At 41.7% G+C, this 21947-nt stretch overlaps 1 protein-coding gene across 4 annotated transcripts in view; it reads left to right on the forward strand.

The window, feature by feature from the left end:
* WDR33 (WD repeat domain 33) overlaps positions 1–21920 on the forward strand; it is a 103388-nt gene extending 81468 nt beyond the window's left edge. For 2 of the 4 annotated variants that reach the window (XM_074964024.1, XM_074964025.1), the window contains exons 8-22: positions 2634–2760; positions 3252–3406; positions 3537–3615; positions 4193–4303; positions 5103–5197; positions 6048–6134; positions 6438–6577; positions 6824–6976; positions 7454–8512; positions 11516–11618; positions 11876–12326; positions 16271–16437; positions 16554–16646; positions 19991–20176; positions 21270–21915. In XM_074964024.1, coding sequence (XP_074820125.1) covers positions 2634–2760; positions 3252–3406; positions 3537–3615; positions 4193–4303; positions 5103–5197; positions 6048–6134; positions 6438–6577; positions 6824–6976; positions 7454–8512; positions 11516–11618; positions 11876–12326; positions 16271–16437; positions 16554–16646; positions 19991–20176; positions 21270–21499 — 3236 coding nt within the window. In that variant the 3' untranslated portion in view covers positions 21500–21915. Of the gene's footprint in view, positions 1–2633; positions 2761–3251; positions 3407–3536; positions 3616–4192; positions 4304–5102; positions 5198–6047; positions 6135–6437; positions 6578–6823; positions 6977–7453; positions 8513–11515; positions 11619–11875; positions 12327–12420; positions 13136–16270; positions 16438–16553; positions 16647–19990; positions 20177–21269 lie in introns of those variants that run through there. The other 2 variants (XM_074964026.1, XM_074964027.1) reach the window with 2 other exon arrangements.
* Positions 21921–21947: the final 27 nt, after the last annotated feature.

The raw sequence follows: 21947 nt of genomic DNA on the forward strand, positions 1-21947 counted from the left end.
GGCATGGATTGGACTGCTTCCAACAAGAAACTGCAATCCCTTAGATCCTTCAGGTGGCTTTATGCCCTCTCAAGGGATAAGTCTGATGTGGTTCTCTTCGTCCCTAAGATTCTGACTTTCCTGTGATACTCCAAAACCATCTCTTCTTGAGGGCCAGTGCCTGTTGAATTGGCAGGACAAGCTACTCATATTAGAGTAGCATACTAGTATTTTGGGTTCTCCGTGGTACATGGCTTATATGGCCAGGACCTTAGTAAGATGATTACAGAAATTGGCATCTAAGGAAGATATTGAGGCTTGTTCCTTCTGTTATATAGCCTCTTTTTAAAGACTTATTTGTGGTGTTATCCAAGCTTTTTCCCACAGTATGGCCATATGTTATCATCTTCCAGGTGTTGTGACTATGAACTTGAGCTGATGATCTTGCATCTAAAGCTGCCTTTGTCTGTGTGTCTTTTGAGGGAAATTTTTTTTGAAAATGGCTTAGTGCATATGAAATCTTCAAAGAAAAGCGTGAATTTATTAGTCGCATATCCAGATTTCAGGATCCCAAGCCCTACTGATCAAAGAGAAAATAGCCCTTTGTCTCTTTTCGGTATTCCTACTTCACTCAGCCCTGGTCTACACTTGGTTGGGGGGGTCGAATAGCGTAGCTGAAGTTGGCGTATCTTAGGTCGACTTACCTGGCCATGAGGAGGGCAGTGAGTCGACTGCTGCCTCTCCCCTGTCAACTCCGCCTCTTGCAGTTCCAGAGTCAACAGGGAGCGCATTCAGGGATCGATTTATCGCGTCTAGATGAGACGTGATAAATCGATCCCCGATAGATTGATCACTACTCGCCAATCCGGTGGGTAGTGAAGACCTGCCCTCAGTCTGGTTATTTTAGGAACAAGAGAGGCCAACCCAACTCTAAGCAAATTTGGAGCCGGCCTGCATCTTTCTGCATTTTCTGGGTTCTGTGATGGTGTATTTGAACTCATTGCTGTGAGCATGTTTTCATACAATACATGATCTCCCCAGCATTAACTATTCAGCAGTCATTACCTCGGTCCACGTCTTCTGTGTCCAGCCTATCCTTGCCTCTGGAGCTGAAGTCCTCTAAAAAATGAGACTATCCACCAAGGGTCACCCTGAGTTGCCTCAATTACCCAGGGCACACATCTGTCTGGGTGGCATGGCCCCTTTTGGCTACAATATAGTATGGGCCTTCTGGGTTCTGACAGAGTGGACTGTTCCAGTTAAACCCTTGTTTAGAATGCAGTTCACCTGGGACCTAAGATCTAGACATAAAATATTCAAAGAGATGTTGCCCCATTTGCCTCTCCCAGTAGAATCCGGTGGGGAGGAAACCATCACCACAAGACTCCCCTCTGGTAGTAGAGGCAACTTGTGACCAGATTCTCAGCTCTGGCAGCTTGAGGACAGTGCTCTTGCTTGTGGCCCTATAAATTGTAAGGTCAATTCAGTCTGCTGGGAGAGTGAGGGGGGAGGGTCAGGCTCTTTCCTGCAGTGTTCCTTATCTGGACAAGATAGTGATTAAAGCTGTTCCCTATTTCCTCCCCAGGGTGGTTTCTCCATTCCTCTTGAGTCAAGAAAATTTTCTCTGCTCATTCTGTCCAGTTCCACAAAAATCAGAAAGTTCATACATCTGATGTGAGAATGGTTTACATATCTATCTTAGGATAATTGTAAAGCTTAGAAAGTAAGTTGCTAGCTGCCTTCAGAAAGCACATGCTCACTTTTCCCCTAACTACCCAGGTGCTCTCTCTTCTGGTACTGAACATTACTGTTGGCATGTCCACTAAGTGGGCTGGCATAGAGAGATATTGTAGAAAGTATAATTCTTTCCTTTTTATTTTTTCCTCCAAATTCCTATATTCCAACCCAGACACCTCACCATATTGCTGTGAATAACAGTTGAGAACATTTTCTTGTCTGATTTAAGAGTTAATATATTTCCTAAGCAATACAGATTATCTAAATGAGCAAGGTCAGCCAATCTAATTATAGGGAAGTGATGGCATATGTTTTTCTTTTTTCCTATCTTCATTTGGTGCTAGGAAAATGTGGATTTGTTATATGGGCTGGTGTAAGGGACTTTGACAAACCAAATTAACACATTAAAAAAAAAAAAAATCCTAGTCAGTCAGTCTGGTCTAATTTCTTTTGCCTATTATCATTTCCTGTGGGGGCTGGAACACTACTTCAGGAGTGGGTGTTAATAGCTTACATTCATATAGAGCCTTTATTCCTAAAAAAGTTGCAGAAGCAAAGTAATATGTAACCATGTACTTTGCGTTACCACTATAAGGCAGACACTTCTGAGATGTTTAACATAACATTACACAATGGTTTAGGACCAAAGGCTAAAAATATGCCCAGTTGAAACTTCAGTTATTAAATAGATGGAATCTGCTTTGTGTTTTCTAATAAAGATCGTGAAAGCTGAGAAGGAACCTATTTCAAGTGATTTGTAAGAAGAAATGTAATGCAATACAGAAAACTAAAAATAGCACTGTCATTAAATAGCATTATGGACTTTAAGATCACACCATGCTCTGTACATAAACTATTTCATGAAATTTTCAGTTTTCTCTGAAATCCCTAAATGAGCAACTTTGTATTCCCAACAGGGCATGGGGCAGATGTGAAGTGTGTTGACTGGCATCCAACAAAGGGATTGGTTGTGTCAGGAAGCAAAGACAGCCAACAGCCTATCAAGTTTTGGGATCCAAAAACTGGCCAGAGTCTTGCCACGCTGTAAGTTATGACCTGAGGTTGTGCTCAGGTCAGAAGGGGCAAAACTGCTTGGACTCTTGATTATTTTATTCTGTTTTCAGTTGCCCCCCTCTAGGACCAGGTCTCTTCAACCATACGTAACAGTTGCGATATGGGCAGGCCGTCTAGTCGGGTCAGGAAATCTAGAGGGTAGACATAATTTGATCTGAAGACCTTGTTTATCCCTTCCTGGTGTAAGTTGTCTTTCCTCTTGTTCACAAGTCTCATGTCACCCGAGTTCTCCTGAGATACTGCTGGTACCTACTTAAACTTATGCCTGATAAACCAGCAGAAGTTACTATCATCCTAATAAGAAACATGTCTCTGTGTGTACCTCTAGGTCCTATACGTACAGGGAGCAAAAGGCTAACCTTAAAACTTAGACCCAGGCCCTCTGTATAGAAGCACATAAGTTATTCTATTGAGGATGTCTGACTTCTAGCCAGTTAGTCTTTTTCTACCTCTACTTCCAGACATGCTCATAAAAACACAGTGATGGAGGTAAAGTTGAACCTGAATGGGAATTGGCTGCTTACAGCATCTCGTGACCACCTCTGCAAGCTGTTTGACATCCGAAACCTGAAAGAAGAGCTCCAAGTTTTCAGGGGTCACAAGAAAGAGGCCACAGGTCAGAATGAACTCCATTTCATACTACCATTATTATGAGTGAATTGGGATTAAAGGCACACATTTTCAAGGCTTTGAGGTACAGTTTAACATTCACTAGCGATTCCTGATTGTGAATTTTTGCATTTCAGCTGTGGCCTGGCACCCTGTTCATGAAGGGCTTTTTGCCAGTGGAGGGTCTGATGGTTCTTTGTTGTTCTGGCATGTTGGGTAAGTACCTTTTTCATCAACATGGAGCAATTTAGTTCACGCAGTGTTAGATATCATTATGGTAAACATAACTTATATTGTCACCACTTGAATCTCTGTTGTTATATGTGCATATATAATACAGCCTTGCCTCGTGTATATCTTTGAGTGCCTGAACATGGTAGTTTGGGGATATATTTCTACTTTTAATTTTTCCTCAGAGATACATTTATGTGAAAATCTGTTTGTGAAGATGTAATTAGTTGTACGGATTCTAATCCTTATAGAAGAGTTTCCATTTCAGTCTAATGAAGGTGGTAATGAAAGGGATGAAACTCCGAGCCTATCCTAAAGCATCTGCTGGTGATGCTGTAACTATGGTTTTGTTTTTTGTTTTTTTTAAGTATTGGACATTGCTCCACTGAGTGTCCCAGAACAGCAGATCTAAATGAGTGAAAAATAACTGAGGCCTAAAATGAGCATAGTATAGAAAGCCATGAGCAACTGAGTAGCAAAATAAATATATTTTTTTTAAAAATCCCTCATACTGGGTTTGTAGTAGGATATTCTTCTGTGTGATAACCGTGTGATGTTTCAGGGTGGAGAAAGAGGTTGGCGGAATGGAAATGGCCCATGAGGGAATGATCTGGAGTCTGGCTTGGCATCCTCTTGGACACATTCTCTGCTCCGGCTCAAATGATCATACTAGGTATTTTCAAGCATTTAAACAAAGATTTCAGGGGCACACATAGTTTAAAAACTGGGGAAAAGTCTGAGATAGATTGGGGTTGTTCTTTCTATTGAACCAGCTAAGAAAGCAAAGATGCAGAGAAACTAAGGTGTTCTGTTTGGAAAAGCACTGACTTTTTTACAGCATAGGGTGGAATTAAAGTCTAGCCTCTCATTCCTCTTGGAGGAAACTTTAAAATTTGAGGTCCTACCAGATCTCCATGGTCACAAAAATATCATATGGAACTTTTGAGAGGTTTTTCTGTTGTCTTTGACAGAAAATATTTCTTCTTAAGGCTTCCTCAACACTTGCCCCATCCACTTGTCTTGTGCTAATCAGATGTCATCCTCCACCCCACAGGGGTGCTCATCTTCTAGGATGGAAACACTGTAAATGGTGCAACAGTTATATTTTATAAGCGGAGTGAATCTGCACAGAAGTGCATGTCACAAGAACGATAGCCCATCAGTACTTGCTAAGAATAGCAAGGGCTATTGAAGAGGAATGGGCAGTCTTGTGTCCAGCCTGTCAATACAGAGAGTTCTTAAGTTCTCACAGCCACTATCTGTTAAGTGTTTTTGAACATATTGGAATGTGAGAATTAATCATACCTGATGTTTAGGTCCAAATAGGAGCCTGATGAATAAGGCCTTGGAAATCTAAATCAAGATATTGTGATAAAATGCAAAAGTAGGAAGAGAGAATATGGCAACTAAAAATAATGAATCTCCTAACACTTTCAGCAAGTTAATATCACACTCTTATTTTATTTTGACAGCAAATTCTGGACTCGAAATCGGCCTGGAGATAAAATGAGAGATCGTTACAACCTTAACCTGCTGCCAGGAATGTCAGAGGATGGCGTGGAATATGGTAAGGCTATTGCCATGAATTCAGAAGAATGGAGGGTTGGTGTTAGGAGCAAGCCCAGAGCCCTTAGCTACAGCTCTAATCCAGTTTCTGGGTGACATGATGAAATATAATAGCATTGGTGACTGGGTAGATGAGGATTTTTTTAGTGGGATGCTCTCTCATTCTCCATTATATCTAGGTCCCCATTCCAACAATGAGGTTTTTTTGTTCTGCAGCTCCAAGAGGTAAGACCAGCTCTGTCAATCACAGGAAGGAGGTTTGGCTCCCCCTCTGGGAAACTCCCCAGTTTGTTCTGCCTCCTGAAAACTTCAGCATGTGACTTCAAGATCTCCCACAATCTTGAGCTACAGAGCACAGGAAAACCTTTTAAATTATTGAACTGGACTCAAAATGCCTTTACCTTAAGTCTTTTCCCTCTTTTAAGGCTTTTTCTTGGCAATGTCAAGTCTTTCAGGGTTGCCCATCTCCCCTTCTGTCCCATGGGTTTGTCTTTTTCATTCAGATAATTGATTACACTGTGTCCCAGAATTTTTTTAGATCAAAATTTCCCATGAATTTTTCCTTTTATCTGTATTTATTGAAGTACAACAGGGAATTGTATTTGAAAGCATGTTTCTTTCCCCAGTCTCTTTCACAGATGCAGCTTTGCTGAAAGGACGTTTGTTGTAGTCTTTTGGGTGGTTTTCCATCTCTGAATTTCTAGGTCATATTTTAATATCTTGCAGTTCATGAGTGAGATAAAGTGTGCCCCAGCATCTGTGAAATATGTAGGAATCGAACTTCCAGGAAAGACATTACTGATCTAAAATCCTTGCTGAAATCAGTCTGTTTGTTTGTTTTCCACCTCTAGATGACCTTGAACCCAACAGCCTTGCAGTGATTCCTGGGATGGGAATACCTGAGCAACTGAAACTAGCCATGGAACAAGAGCAGATGGGTAAGAGGGAGAAATGATGCATGCAGGCTCATTCGTAAGCTATTCAGCTACTGGTTGGCTATTTCTCATACTTCTCATCTGTCGTGGGGGCCTGAGGGGAGAGAAAGTGAAATGCACTAAACAGCTATGTATTTCTTTCACATTGAACTTCTCTGACATTCTGTGTACTAGCATGTTTTCAATGTTAAGAGGGAAATGAACAGGGTTTCCTGGTCCCCTGGTTTAAGTAGAGACTCAGAAAACTAACAAGATTTCTTCATCCTCCTTTATATGCTGACTGTGCTATTCCTCCTCGCATTCAAGGGAAAGATGAGTCAAATGAAATTGAGATGACAATCCCAGGGCTGGACTGGGGAATGGAGGAGGTGATGCAAAAGGACCAAAAGAAAGTGCCACAGAAAAAAGTGCCCTATGCGAAACCAATCCCAGCACAGTTTCAGCAGGTAAGAACATGATACACAATGATACATCAGACTAAATTGATTTTAGCCCAACAATCAATAGCCTGTACCTGATACAACACTCCAAATTCTAGCTTCTATAGATCAGTATCCAGTGTAGAATAATACACCAGACCAGTTCCAGTTCATGAACACTTGAGAATAAAATATTTGACTGAATCCCTCCAATCCCAGGTTACTACCTAAAATAGTAAGTATTTTGATTTTATATCTTCACTTCCCTTATAGGCTTGGATGCAGAATAAGGTCCCTATCCCTGCTCCACCTGAGCTGATGAATGACAGAAAGGAGGATATTAAACTGGAGGAGAAAAAGAAAACACAAGCAGAGATCGAGCAGGAAATGGCAGCACTTCAGTACACCAACCCACAGCTCTTGGAGGTATGTAAGGAAAGTTAAACTGTAACAAGTACCAACCAAGTGAGTGTGCTTGGGTAAAAGACAAAAAGAGGAAGTGGTGAAAAGCAGAGTTAATCACTGTAGAGAATAAAGCAGAAATAGGTGAAATATATGGTGCACTTCATTAAAAATTGTTAAAGTAGCAGTGGTGAGTATACTTAAAAGCATTGCTGGAATAAATTGAAAATTAAATAAGGTCAAGTAAATACTGAACCTGACCACCAAACTATGAGTTTGGCTTATTGTAACACTGATGTTGAGTTGGCAGCATTTCAGTTAACTTTATCCTGTTGAGTTCTCATTCTTTTTAACTGGATCTCTATTTATCAGTCAGGTTAAATGTGTTAAAGCTTTGTTCAGAGTTCCCTTGTTCCCAAGAGTGAAATGATTGTCTGCTTTCCAGTAGTTCTACATACATGTATGTGCAGCCTGTTTACATGTGTATTTGTTTTCTGACAGCAACTGAAGATTGAGAGACTTGCACAAAAGCAAGCTGAGCAAGTCCAGCAGCAGGCACCACCTCCAGGAGGCCCTCTGCATGGACCCCAGCCTTTCCCAGGACAAGGCCCAATGTCGCAGATGCCTCAAGGATTTCAGCAGCCCATTCCACCTCAGCAGATGCCAATGAATATGCCTCAAATGGGACCCCCTGGTCCACAGGGACAGTTCAGACCTGGAGGACCCCAGGGACAAATGGGACCCCAAGGTCCTCCATTACATCAAGGATCTGGAGGTCCACAAGGCTTCATGGGACCACAAGGACCTGCGGGTCCCCAGGGACCTCCACAAGGACTGCCAAGGCCTCAGGATCTACATGGGCATCAAGGAATGCAGAGACATCCTGGACCTCATGGGCCCATGGGGCCTCAAGGGCCACCAGGTCCACAGGGTAATTCTGGCCCACAGGGTCACTTAGGACCACAAGGTCCACCTGGGTCTCAGACTCATTTAGGGCCGCAAGGTCACTTAGGTCCTCAAGGTCCCCCTGGTGGTCAAGGAATGCAGGGGCCACCTGGTCCAAGAGGAATGCAAGGGCCGCCTCTTCCTCATGGAATGCAAGGAGGTCCAGGATCTCAAGGGATGCAGGGCCCTATATCTCAAGGGCCTTTGATGGGACTTAATCCAAGAGGGATGCAGGGTCCACCAGGGCCCCGTGATAATCAGGGACCTGCTCCACAAGGGATGATGATGGGTCATCCGCAAGAAATGAGAGGACCTCACATGCAGGGTGGTTTACTCGGACATGGTCCCCAGGAGATGAGGGGCCTACAGGGACCCCCACCTCAAGGTTCAATGTTAGGACCTCCACAGGAATTACGTGGGCCGCCAGGTGCACAAGGCCAGCAGGGGCCTCCAAAGAACTCTTTAGTTGGGCCTCAAGGAAGTATGCAAGGACCGTCGGGACCTCCGGGACAGCAGAATCCTTCAAGGGGGTCACATCCTCCCCAGGGCCCACTACCTTTCCAGCAGCAGAAAACCCCTCTGCTTGGTGATGGGCCTCGTGTCCCATTCAGTCAGGTATGTCTGAGTCAGCATAATTCTGAAAGTGTTAGGAATGTACGAATGATATGCTGAGTATTATAGTTACACAGTATGAACCCTAAGTAGCAAGAGGTGGGGTTCCAAAGGGTAAGTGCTGTTGAAAAATAATGAAGCACCAGTACCTATGAGTTAATGAAAACAGTTACATAGCTTGAAACAGCAATAATAAAGGTATAGAGAAGGAAGGATTGCTAATACTGATGTAGAATTAAATTCTGGCAAGAAAATATTTAATCTCAAAATAAATCCGTTGTCTAAGACAGAAGAGTCTTAACTTCTGAACTCTTGAAAACAGGGAGCCTCCGAGAAAAGAATTCAGAAATGTTGAATTAAGCAAATTTCTGATGCTTATTCTCAGATGTACAGGTGCATTTTTTGAGGAAAAGTTTTGTAAACTTCCATCTAGCCATTTCTGAGAAATGAGTGTGGTGTTTTTCACAAACCTTTTTTGTAGATTTTTACTTGTCTTCATATGAGTAAACAGCTTCTTTTTAAATGTTAAACTGGCATGGATTTACTGCTCGGTTAAAAAAAAGTTAAGTCATCTGAAACACTGTGCCTGTTCCTGAATCCCCCTATGAATTATTGTTAGGGGGAGGTCTAGTTAAATTGCAGAGAAAGCACACATTTTTCACAGGTTGATCATATATAGCAAATTTTGCAGATGTGTAACACATCTGTGAAATTTGCCATTTATGCTGTGATCAACCCATGAAAAATGTGTGCTTTCTCCACAGCGTTTCTCAAACTGTGGGCCCTGACCCAAAAGGCGGTCACAGGCCTATTAGGGGTAGCGTTATTGCCACCCTTACTTCTCTGCTGCTGCTGGGGGCAGCACTGTCTAAAGCTGGGAAACGGGAGAGCAGTGGCTGCATGGTATTGCCACCCTTACTTCTGTGCTGCTGCTGGCGGCGGTGCTGCTTTCGAAGCTGGGCACCTGGTCAGCAGCCGCCACTCTCACCAGATTTCACAGTCTGGGACGTGATTTTTTTTTATTGCCACAGACAGGTCACATGTACTTCTTTATGTATATGTGGGAGTGAAGGTAAAACCAATAAAGGAGCCACAGCCTCCAGGGCTTTGAAGCTTTGCTGGTTTGCAGGAGAAAAAATGCAAGTAGAGGGCCTGATCCAATTCCCATTGAAACTCATGTGAGTTTTTCCACTAACTTCAGTGGGTGCTGGATCAAACCCAGAGTGTGTAAATATATTTGTGTTAATTTAAAAAAAAAAAAAAAGTGTATGTACCTCTGTGTCATATATATTTGGGCGTGGGGGGTTGCAGGCTGTAGCTGTGTCCCAGCTTCCCTAGCTGGCAGCCCCGCAAAGCTGCCTGCTTTCCATGTGGAGCAGGGGTGCTGGGGCAAGTCAAGCCCATGCCCCAGATGTCATACCAGGATGCAGCCTGGAGAGCATAGGAAGAGATACTATACAGCCCCGTGGCCCCCCAGCATCCCCACTCTCCATCGAAAGCTCCAGTGTCTGGGCAGCAGCCCCCCTCCCCACTGCAGCCCTGCCCGTAGAATATCCTGGGGCCCAGTATCAGCATGTCCCAGCACTTCCATCTCTGGATGCAACCTCACAAACCTGACTTTCGCTTATTAGCAACTGTCGAATAATGGCAATCTTTTGCTGTCCTCCGAGGGGTCGCTAATAAGCGGAGTCATGTGTGCATGTGTGTTTCAGTATGAATAAATACCAAAAACAGTTAACATTGCATAGTTAAGCACTGAGAAGTTCAGAAATGTTAATGTTAGACATTGTTTGCGTTGTTGATATAGCCATGTTGGTCCCAGGATATGAGACACAGTATGGGTGAGGTAGTAGCTTTTATTGAACCAACTTCTGTGAGTGGAAGAGAAGCTTTCAAGCTTCCCAGAGCTCTTTTTCAGGTCTGGAAAAGGTAACCAGAGTATCACAGCTCAATATGAGGTGAGATAAATTAAGCTTAACACATTTCAGAGGACCAGTTAACATGAAGTGGGCAATTAATACCTTTGCAGTCATAGGACAAAGGAGGGTTAGTTACACATTGTTTTAATGAGCCATAAAACCTGTGTATCTGTTGAGTGCATGATTTTCAGTGTCTAGCAGAGTTATGAATTTAAGTCCCTAGGCTCGTCTTTTGAAGGTATTGTGTGGGTTTTCTTTAATTATGAAGACTGAGGCATCAGTTATGAGGTGATCGCTTTGTGAAAAGTATTCACCCTCTGGTAGTATGGTGTTTTTGTCTTTTATCATTTTTCTGTGTAAGTTTATTCGAGAGCGTAGTGATTGTCTGGTTTCATCCACATAATTGTTGTTAGGCATTTGATGTACTAGATGAGGTATATCACATGTTGTGATAGGCATGTGTAGGACCCAGGGATCTCGAAAGGTGTGTTGTGGAGGGTATTGATCATTGTAGCAGCAGAAATATATCTATAGGTTTTGCATCTGTTCTGGCAGGGTCTGGTGCCTCTTTGAGTTGGTGTGTCCTGGTCTGTGTTACACATTAAACTATTATGCGTAAATAACAGTGATGACACTTTCAATGATTACAGCACTGTCAGTGATGTTTTGTTAATACATTTTAATGTAAATACACTGTTACTGCTTTAAATGGTTGAATACTTTGAACCTGGAACATGTTTTTATGTCTGCTTTAAAGAAAATTTCAGTTTTAAATTAGCTTTCAAACCAGTAGAAGGTATAAATACTGTATATACATTCTCACTCATTATTCGTCCCCCCGGTATTCACATAGAGGAGCTACTTGTAAAGTAAAGTGTGCTACATTTGATTACTTGAAGATATTGGATATTAGAATCAAATGGTTACAAGATCTATGAATGTTTCTGTATTTAGCATTTGGAGATATATGAAGATGTCCACTGTGTATGTAACATTTATCAAATTTGTTACTGCCTTCTTGCTGTAATTTTGAGAGTTAATATTGAGTATGATACATGGAAACCACATGGCCTCTTGTGTTTTGCAGGAAGGACAGAACCCAGGTCCCCCACCATTGATACCAGGACTGGGGCAGCAGGGAGGACAAGGCCGTCTCGCCCCTCACAACCAAGGACCTGGTCCTAATAAAGGTAACTAGACATCTTAAGTAACCCTCCAAAGAGAGTCACATCTAGTGAGGTGCCTCTAGATGTATGAGGCCCTAACACAGCATGTGGGGTAGATGCACATGGGGGTTATGCTCAGGACTGGCAAGAATATGGTGGAAAACCTCCCAACAAATTACTTAGTGTTTCAATGTATGTTTTCATAGAATTGTAAAAACCAGAAAGTTCCCTGGACTGTTTTTAGAAAACATTACAGAAATCTGCTGTGTCTTTCACTTCAGGTGACAACCGTGGCCCACCAAACCATCACATGGGCCCTCTCTCAGAAAGAAGGCATGACCAAAACAGTGGTGGTCCAGATCATGGCCCTGAGAGAGGGCCATTCCGAGGTGGCCAGGAGTGGGGTGATGGTAGGGACAACAGGGGCCTGCCTGATAGACGAGGACCTCACCCAGATTTTCATGATGATTTTGATCGACCAGATGATTTTCATCCAGACAAGCGATTTGGCCACCGATTGCGTGAATTTGAGGGGCGAGGTGGCCCACTGCTACAAGATGAGAAATGGAGACGAGGTGGCCCAGGGCCCCCCTTTCCCCCTGATCACAGGGACTTTGAGGGAGGGGGCCCAAATCGTGGCCCTCCTGGGCCTTGGGAAGGACGGAGACCCTCTGATGAGAGATATCCACGAGAACCTGAGGATGCAAGATTCCGGGGAAGACGGGATGAAAGGTAAGAACAAGTTCATTTGGTGCTTTTGGGTAAAGGTAACTGGAGGGGATCTTCCTCCCTGGTTTCCTTTTCATAAGGAGTCTGTCTATTTCAGATTTATAAACTGGAAACCAATAAGGAAATGAAAACTCTAATGTACCTGAGTATAGAGTCCATAAAATCATTCAGTAATAGAAGAGAACTTGAAAAAGGTCATTGCACACAACAGCTTCAGTGCCTGTATACAGTAAGTAAAGAGAAGGGAGGAAATCTGTAGAGAAGATCGGGTGATGCAGGCCGAAGATTTGAGATCATATTGACAAGAGTGAACAGGAAACTGGAAAGTCAGAGATTTCCACACTAAAGCGACAAACTTTTGAACACTAGATATGGAGATTGATACTTTGCCTCCAATCACAAACTACAGCATGAGTACAGAGTATATCTGAGTGAGATGTAATATACAGTTAGGGAGCAGGAACAGTGAGCCTACTATCAAGTACAAGGGGCATGGATACGCCCTCTGTTGGACTATCAAGACTATTTTCTCATGTTTTTGCTCTTAGGAGTCTTATTTCGCTTTCTGACATATATTTCTTTCTCACTACCAGTTGAAAAACACAAACAGAAATAATCTAGTTTCCTAGCAATAGTCATCTCATCACTCACCAAGTTGCCCTGAGTAAACCTCAAAGGGAAAAATTTTGCTTCTAGTTAATCACTAAATATGGAGCAACTCCTTAAACGTCTGTGAAGTTCACTGACATTGAAGTTACTCCACATTTACACTAGTGTAATTGAGAGCAGAATTTGGCTTCCAGGATTTAAACCTCTCATTAACCTACTGCATATGTATATATACACATATATATATATATATATATATATATATATATTATAAAAACTTATTGTTTTCTTCACATAATGTACAATCCTCTCTTTTAGTTGGCTTTTTAAATAATTTTCTTAGATTCCTTTTACTTTACATCTGTACAGCTCTCCTTTTAGCTACTTGCTACCTAACTTGTAAGATGTACCTTCCTATTGTGTGAGGAGTATGAAAAGAAATGAACAATAATTAAACAAAGGTAACCTCTGAAGACCTTTAAAGATAAATTAGAGTAACTAAAAACAGAGAACTCCAGAGCTGAATGGTCTAAATCACAGAATTCTGAAAGAGACAGCAGACTAAATTAAACTATAGTTGTAGCTGGGGTTTTTTAACCCTTTGTTGGAAGTAAGGTCGGGGGACTGGGAAGAAGCTAATGTGTCATTCTGATTTTAAAAAGGCCTCAAGAGAAGAGTCCAGGAAACTGCAGACCTGTAAGTTTGACCTTTGAAGTGGGAAAGATTCTATTGTCACAGTACTAGGGATCAAAATAAGAGAGCAGTTTTACAGGTAGATTGGTTAGAGACAATCATCATAGAACTGTAAGAAGTATTATGATTAGCAAACTTAAATTATTTGAGCAAGTGAAGGGGTGAAATAGACATTAAATACTGGAGATTTTATGGGGTGATCCCAAGAATTCCAAACCACTCATTCCACTTAGTTTTGAGTTTAAACACCATAATTGGTTTGATTATGTATGAGTGGTATGTATGTGTTTCTCTCTCTCTCTCTCTCTCTGATTTTCTGTCCTTTCATCCCTGTCCTGTTCCTACTCCACTTGTGCACATCAACATGATGCTTCTGCTGCAGAGACTTGCCTATTTTTTTCCTGTTATTTTGCAGTGTGTAGTTCTGTAAATTAAGTTCCTGTGTCTCATGAAAGAAGATTTGAGACTTGTCAAACAGAAACTGAGCCTTACACCAGTCAGGGTTTCATATGTGACTGTGATTTGAAAAAGGGTATTTATGAGCCCAAATTAAGGGCTATGCCTGTGTCCAGCATAGTGATGATAGAACTCCAAACTGAATTCTTTGGCCATTAAATTGCTTGAAAAACAGGAAGTAAGGCATTGATCCTGGCTGTCATAGGACCTTGTCTTGTGATCATAAGAACTCACAAGCTAAACAGCTTCAGACAACCTAGTCAGTATTTAAATGGGAGACCCTCTAAAGAACACTTAGGATTGGTCTACATTAAAGAACTGTGCTGTTCCAAGGTTAAATAGTATTGCTAAATGTTATGGAACCATTTGTTCCTGAAACTGTTCAGTTTGTCTGCCCTAATAATCTAAATTACTGTAAAATGGTTCATTGTCCATGCGCAGCACTCCCTTCAACCACTACTGTACCTATCCAGGCACAGCTTCCTCATCTCTGTATTGTGTTTGTCTTTTCCAGCAGGTGGAGATCTATTGTGTTAATTTAAAAAAAATGTATCACCAAGTTCAAAAATATTGTATTGTGTTATGACTACTGTTACAAATATTTAAATTTGTAATTATAAGGTTACTGTTGTTAAAATCCTAAATAAAAGTATTTAAAGCTTTGCTTGTAATAGGATGCACTGTGTCTTTAATGAGATGGGGGAAGGGGATGTTGCACAAAGCCAAGACAGTCTGAGTACCACCTCTGCTGCAGTTTGGCTGGTATGGAATTGGGATGGGGTGGAAGGGTGTTAACCAGTGGACAGAGACAATGCTCTGAGTTGTCAGAGCAGTCACAGCAGGGTGGCCAGGAGTATTGTGGAACTGCAGTGTGAGCACTAATTGAACCTAGAGTAGCTGCACCACCTAAACTTTTCATTTATGCTGGTACAGAAGCTATTCTGAGCTATTGTGCACTGAAACAGTTACAACAAACTGAGCTGGTGCACTCTGTTGGAATTGTACTTAGATGTGCAAAACATTACAAACACCTTTGTGCAAGGACACAGTGTTTTACATACATTCCAGGAGCTGTAAATACCAAAATTTCCACTCTGTGCGTCTGATGAAGTGGGCTGTAGCCCACGAAAGCTTATGCTCAAATAAATTTGTTAGTCTCTAAGGTGCCACAAGGACTCCTCGTTGTTTTTGCAAAATTATCTAGTGTCTAGATAAGACTCTCTAGATTCCACAAGAAGTAGTGCAGTAGGAGACACTCTTCTCTCCGAAGAAATTCTGAATTAATATCTCAGCATGGTGATTGTGCTTCTTTAAGATAAGATGTAAACCAAAGTCCTGATCACATCAGGTCATTAAAGATCCCCTGGTACGTCTTACAAGGAAGTGTTACTTCACTGCCCTGACCAAATGATTTTGGATAACTATATTCTGCCAGGCTAAATCCCCCAGTATTTCAACTGAATAAACTGTTCTTCATGTTGCAGTATATTGCTATGCACTGTTAAACAGTTGCCATCACCACAGAGGTGGCTGCACTCCAGAATCAGTTGCTAAATTTGTAAATCTTACAAAGACCCTTTGGGATAAAAGGTGCTGTATAAATTTAAGATAATTTTATGCCAGCAAAAGAAACCAAATTGAGTAAAATTCAGGAATTAAAATTCTTCTGTCTAGCCATGGAATGACTCTCTCTTGTTACTTGTATTTTTACTTGTGGTTTCATTACTAAGGAAATGGCTTTTTAAAAAAATACAAGTGCCAGCACATCACATTTTTTAGGAATTTCACTTATCCCAGTTAGAAAAAAAAGGGGGGGGGGGCACTGAACTTGAAACGCTCCTTACCCACACCCACCATCCCTCCCTAACCTTTCATTTTTCATTAAATGGACAATGTCTACCTGAAGTCTAGTCCAGTGTTTTTCTCTCCCTTGTTCCTATGTGAAAGACTGAACAAACAACAAGAGGAAATTGAAGAGGGGGAAACAATGAAAATGAATAAGCACAAAGTAAACAAGAAGTTTTTTTTCCCAATTAATCTCTTCCAGTGCTAATAATTATAGGTGTTGTAACAATAGTAGGTAAACATTTCAGACACAAGTTTAATTATTAAATTGAAAATGACCCTTTAGTTCATTAGTGATTAAATTCTGCATAAAAACCACGTTTGTACCGTGTTCTTTTTTGCAGCTTTAGAAGAGGAGCACCCTCAAGACATGAGGGGCGGGGACCCAGGGGAAGGGATAGTTTTCCTGGTCCGGAAGACTTTGGGCCAGAAGACAATTTTAACTCGTCAGATGAGAACTCAAGAGGAAGAGATCATGGTGGTCGGGGGCGAGGTCGAGGTACTCCAAGAGGTAAGTGAACATTCTTCCAAACTGAAACCCATGTGAAAGTCAGTGATGATAGCGCAGAAGTTGTTAATATAGTTAATGAGTACAGTGTCTCATGTCCTATGTTTCTTACTTTGCAGGAGGCCGAAAGGGTCTACTTCCCACTCCAGATGAGTTTCCCCGCTTTGAAGGAGGGCGGAAACCAGAATCCTGGGATGGAAACAGAGAACCAGGTGAAAACTGGGGTATTACCATTGTGGTTGTCTAGTCTGACCTCCTGTATAACACAGGCTGTAGAACTATCTTTAATTAATTTGTTTGAACTGGAAAAATATCCAATCATCATTTCCAGTGATGGAAATCTTTAGACACTATCTTTAGAAAATGGCTGGTAACTACTCTTATGTAGCTGTTACTTAAAGCAGGAATTTACAGAACAGTTCTATCATCTCTCATTCTGCTGATCATTCTCCTTCAGTCCTTCCCCATTAGCAACACGATGCTACTTTTTCTGTTTTCCAAAGTTATTCAACATGTAATGGACTCTATATGCAGCTGTCCCATCAAAGACTGAACTTGGCCTCCCTCTGTCCCTTGAGTTCTGAGTTTAGTTTGAAGTACATAAGAACATCATAATGGCCATACTGGATCAGACCAAAGGTCCATCCAGCCCCGTATCCTGTCTACCGACAGTGGCCAATGCCAGGTGCCCCAGAGGGAGTGAACCTAACAGGTAATGATCAAGTAATCTCTCTCCTGCCATCCATCTCCATCCTCTGACAAACAGAGGCTAGGGACACCATTCCTTACCCATCCTGGCTAATAGCCATTAATGGACTTTTAATCCCCATGAATTTATCCAGTTCTCTTTTAAACCGTATGATAGTCCTAACCTTCACAACCTCCTCAGGCAAGGAGTTCCACAGGTTGACTGTGCGCTGAGTGAAGAAGAACTTCCTTTTATTTGTTTTAAACCTGCTACCCATTAATTTCATTTGGTGGCCCCTAGTTCTTACATTATGGGAACAAGTAAATAACTTTTCCTTATTCACTTTCTCCACACCACTCATGATTTTATATACCTCTATCATATCCCCCCTCTTAGTCTCCTCTTTTCCAAGCTGAAAAGTCCTAGCCTCTTTAATCTCTCCTCATATGGGACCCGTTCCAAACCCCTAATCATTTTAGTTGCCCTTTTCTGAACCTTTTCTAATGCCAGTATATCTTTTTTGAGATGAGGGGACCACGTCTGTACGCAGTATTCAAGATGTGGGCATACCATGGATTTATATAAGGGCAATAAGATATTCTCCGTCTTATTCTCTATCCCTTTTTTAATGATTCCTAACATCCCATTTGCTTTTTTGACTGCCGCTGCACACTGCGTGGACATCTTCACAGAACTATCCACGATGACTCCAAGATCTTTCTCCTGATTAGTTGTAGCTAAATTAGCCCCCATCATACTGTATATATAGTTGGGGTTATTTTTCCCAATGCGCATTACTTTACATTTATCCACATTAAATTTCATTTGCCATTTTGTTGCCCAATCACTTAGTTTTGAGAGATCTTTTTGAAGTTCTTCACAGTCTGCTTTGGTCTTAACTATCTTAAGCAGTTTAGTATCGTCTGCAAACTTTGCCACCTCACTGTTTACCCCTTTCTCCAGATCATTTATGAATAAGTTGAATAGGATTGGTCCTAGGACTGACCCTTGGGGAACACCACTAGTTACCCCTCTCCATTCTGAAAATTTACCATTTATTCCTACCCTTTGTTCCCTGTCTTTTAACCAGTTCTCAATCCATGAAAGGATCTTCCCTCTTATCCCATGACAAATTAATTTACACAAGAACTTTTGATGAGGGTGTCAAAGGCTTTCTGGAAATCCAAGTACACTATGTCCACTGGATCCCCCTTGTCCACATGTTTGTTGACCCCCTCAAAGAACTCTTAATAGATTAGTAAGACATGATCTCCCTTTACAGAAACCATGTTGACTTTTGCGCAACAATTTATGCTCTTCTTTGTGTCTGACAGTAAAGAATAAAATTGTTTCCACTAATTTGCCCAGTACTGACGTTAGACTTACCAGTCTGTAATTGCCAGGATCACCTCTAGAGCCCTTCTTAAATATTGATGTTACATTAGCTATCTTCCAGTCATTACAATAGAGCCCATTCCATATTGCCTGTCACAATCATCCTTTTAGACCTCATTCAGTTATAGAATGGCTGGTGCATTTGTCTTTTTATCAGATCATATGTTTTGGGCATGTATTAATACTAGGATAATCTTTTTCTGAAGCTGGATCACTGGGAGTACCTTCCCTATCCACTGGATAATGTTTATCAGCTGCAATGATGGTAGACAGTTTATTGGCTTCAGAATTGGTGGTAGTGTCGATTAAACAAAACAATATGAATGGGGATTCACGATGAGGTTGAAACTTGCAACTGGAACTTCATAGAAAACTAATGGAAAAATCATGATACAAATCTCAAGTGAAGGAAAAGTTGCACACCTGGATTTCAGTGCTCAAATCCTAAAAAAAGAAGTACTAGAACACATGATTTTGACAAGCCACAACATCACATGCTTTAGCGGTCATTTTCCAATATTTTTAGCATGAATAATTAATTGGTTTACGTTACAACTATCTGAAGTACCAGAACATCATTCCAGCTCCCTAAAAAAGTGCCAGAATGGCATTCTGGAGCGTTCTGTCCTGACTTGAGCAATGCTTGATTTTTGCCTCTTTTAAAATTTGAGGATGTTTTCTTTTGAAAGGAATATTTTTAAGCCTGTCCACTGCCTCTTCTGCCTTAGGCCTTATCTACACTGGCACTTTACAGCGCTGCAACTTTCTCGCTCAGGGGTGTGAAAAAACATCCCCCTGAGCACTGCAAGTTTCAGCGCTGTAAAGTGCCAGTGTAGACAAGTGTAGTGTAGCAGTGTAGCCGTGCTCCCAGCACGGGTACCTAACTCCCCTCGTGAAGGTGGGTTTTTTTAAAGCGCTGGGAGCGCTTTCTCCTAGCACTGTGCCACAACTACACAGCCAGCACTTTAACGTTGGTAGTGAAGATATGCCCTTAAATCTTCCTTTTCAACCTGATTGCCTCATTTGTTTAAATTCAGTTTATGTGCTCACTTCATATCACATGTTTCCTACCACCTGGTCTTTCTGCCACAAATATGAAATTGCAACTAGTCTGGCGTTCTATGCCAGCACACGTTTATCTTTCCTTCTACTCATACATTCATTCATCTATAAAGATGCAGTTATTTGTCTGTTAATTATATATTTTTTTCTTGGGGTATCTTTAGAAATATTGAACAGAGGTATATATGTGCACCTTAAAGAGCAGATACTTTGAAAAGTTAAGAACTGGTTCGTGTGTTTTCTGAACAAGGGCAGTAAGAGAGATGTCCTTGCCATGCGTGAAATTGCTAAAGAATGTAGAAAGGATATACATTTATTTTGGTATCTTTTTACACAGAGGAAGAATGCTAGATTCCTTGTGCCCATCAGTTGCATGTTACTCATGACTTTGTCTTTTCTCCTCCTGGTCAGGTTCCCGTCAGGATCACCCTCCTCATGATGGACAGTCTCCCGCCAGCCGAGAGCGTTCTTCCTCACTTCAGGGTATGGACATGGCCTCACTGCCACCACGCAAACGTCCCTGGCACGATGGACCAGGGACATCTGATCACAGAGAAATGGAAGCTCCAGGTGCACCTCCAGAGGAGAGAGGCAAAGGTAAGGGGTAACTAACTGGTACTGAGAACTTCACATAGCTTTATACTATTTTCACAGAGTGCACTTCTGCAGAATTCCTCATGCAGGCCAAGGTGCTAAAGCAGAACTAAGGTTTAGTTTGATAAAGAAAATTTGAGTAATGCCTTTTCAAATGCAGGCCCTGCTGCCATTAGTCTTGTGGTGGGCAGGTCATTTGAAGATGAATTTACCTAACCCTGTTGTAAACGCTTTGAGACAGGAATCATGTTTTCCTGTTTTGTACAGAACCAACCATGCTGTGCCTCTCAAAAGTTTTTGTTAAAGTGGAATAAAAATATTTAGTTATGCCTTAGCTAAGGGGATAGGTGGGCAAAGCATTTTTTCCTCAAATTACTACCCCTGCTGTTTTGGGAAAGAGTCCTGTTTTTCCTCTTGCCTTTGGTGTCATATCTAAAGTGAGCTGTGAGGAACAGACAGTCCTCTTTCCTGGGAACAGGAGAAGATGCAGGTCATGCTTATGTCCCACAGTAGAATATAGTATCTCTCAACTGCACCCTCTCAGAACTGGCTAAAGAAGGATAACCTCTTTCAGGGACACTACTCTAATTCCCTTCATTAGCACCCCGAATGGTTGAATAGATGCTGTTACTGGGTTTAGGCAACACCCTATTTAGAATGAGAAGTATGCAAAACAGGGTCAAAATAGGACTGCTGCCAAGTGAGAGAATCTGGATTTGAATACTTTTATTCAGGGTCTCTCAAGTGTTTATGAGCCTGTGCACTCCATTTCCCGGTGTTCTCTTATTTAACAAGGTCCTTGCTGATCAATGAGGTGCGGCAGTACTTTAGCTCCAGAGGAATTGCCTTGTTAGCTGCCCCTCTCAAGGACTGTCATATTGATATGAAATCTGTATGTGGTAGGAAAAATTATGTGCTGAGGGAAGAGATGTAAAATTGGAGACCAGTATGTCAAATTTCACATTCTGTATAATCTGAGGGATTGTATCATAGGGGAATTGAGCCCAAACACTTGTCTAAGCCTGGGGCAACCCTCAAAAGCCTGAGAGGGATGGGTAAACGATAAAATCTAAAACTAAATGTTCTCCCATTTTAGGACGAGGAAGCTCAGGACCTTCACAGAGAGTGCCAAAGTCTGGGAGGTCTAGCTCTTTGGAGGGAGACCATCATGATGGATTCCACAGAGATGAAGGTTTTGGAGGCCCTGCAGGAGGCAATAACCCTTCCAGAGGAGGGAGGAGTGGAAGTAATTGGGGAAGAGGAAGTAACATGAACTCTGGCCAGTCAAGGCGAGGAGCATCCAGGGGTGGTGGAAGGGGCCGATAGAAGAGGCTATGACTGGATGATTCCCACTCCTTATTGGACAGTATTTAAATAGACACCTGTTGTGGACTCAAGAGAAAGTACTGCTGCAACTCCACAAATCTGGACTCTTAACTGGGATAACTGAATGTGCATTAGTTCCTAACAAGGATCTTCTCCTAAGATCAAGCGACTGCTGCTAGCAGCAACATGGTAGCTGGCTTTCTATTTCATCCTCTCCACCTCTTTCTCCTCACCTTTTACCTGCATTGTTTTGTAAAGATAAAAGCTGGAATTTTTTTTAGTGTTGTGAGACATGGAGCACCTCCACAGATTTCAGTTCACATCCAGATGGAAACTTGTTTCTATATGTACAGTTTGTCAGAAAAAAAGTTGTTTTTGTATGAATACAGAATGTAATTTGCGCAAAAATTAACAAAAAAAAATCAGTGCAGTGTGTGATTCTTTCTTT

The sequence above is a fragment of the Natator depressus genome, chromosome 9 (genome assembly GCF_965152275.1).
Source record: "Natator depressus isolate rNatDep1 chromosome 9, rNatDep2.hap1, whole genome shotgun sequence".
NCBI classification, from domain to species: domain Eukaryota; kingdom Metazoa; phylum Chordata; order Testudines; family Cheloniidae; genus Natator; species Natator depressus.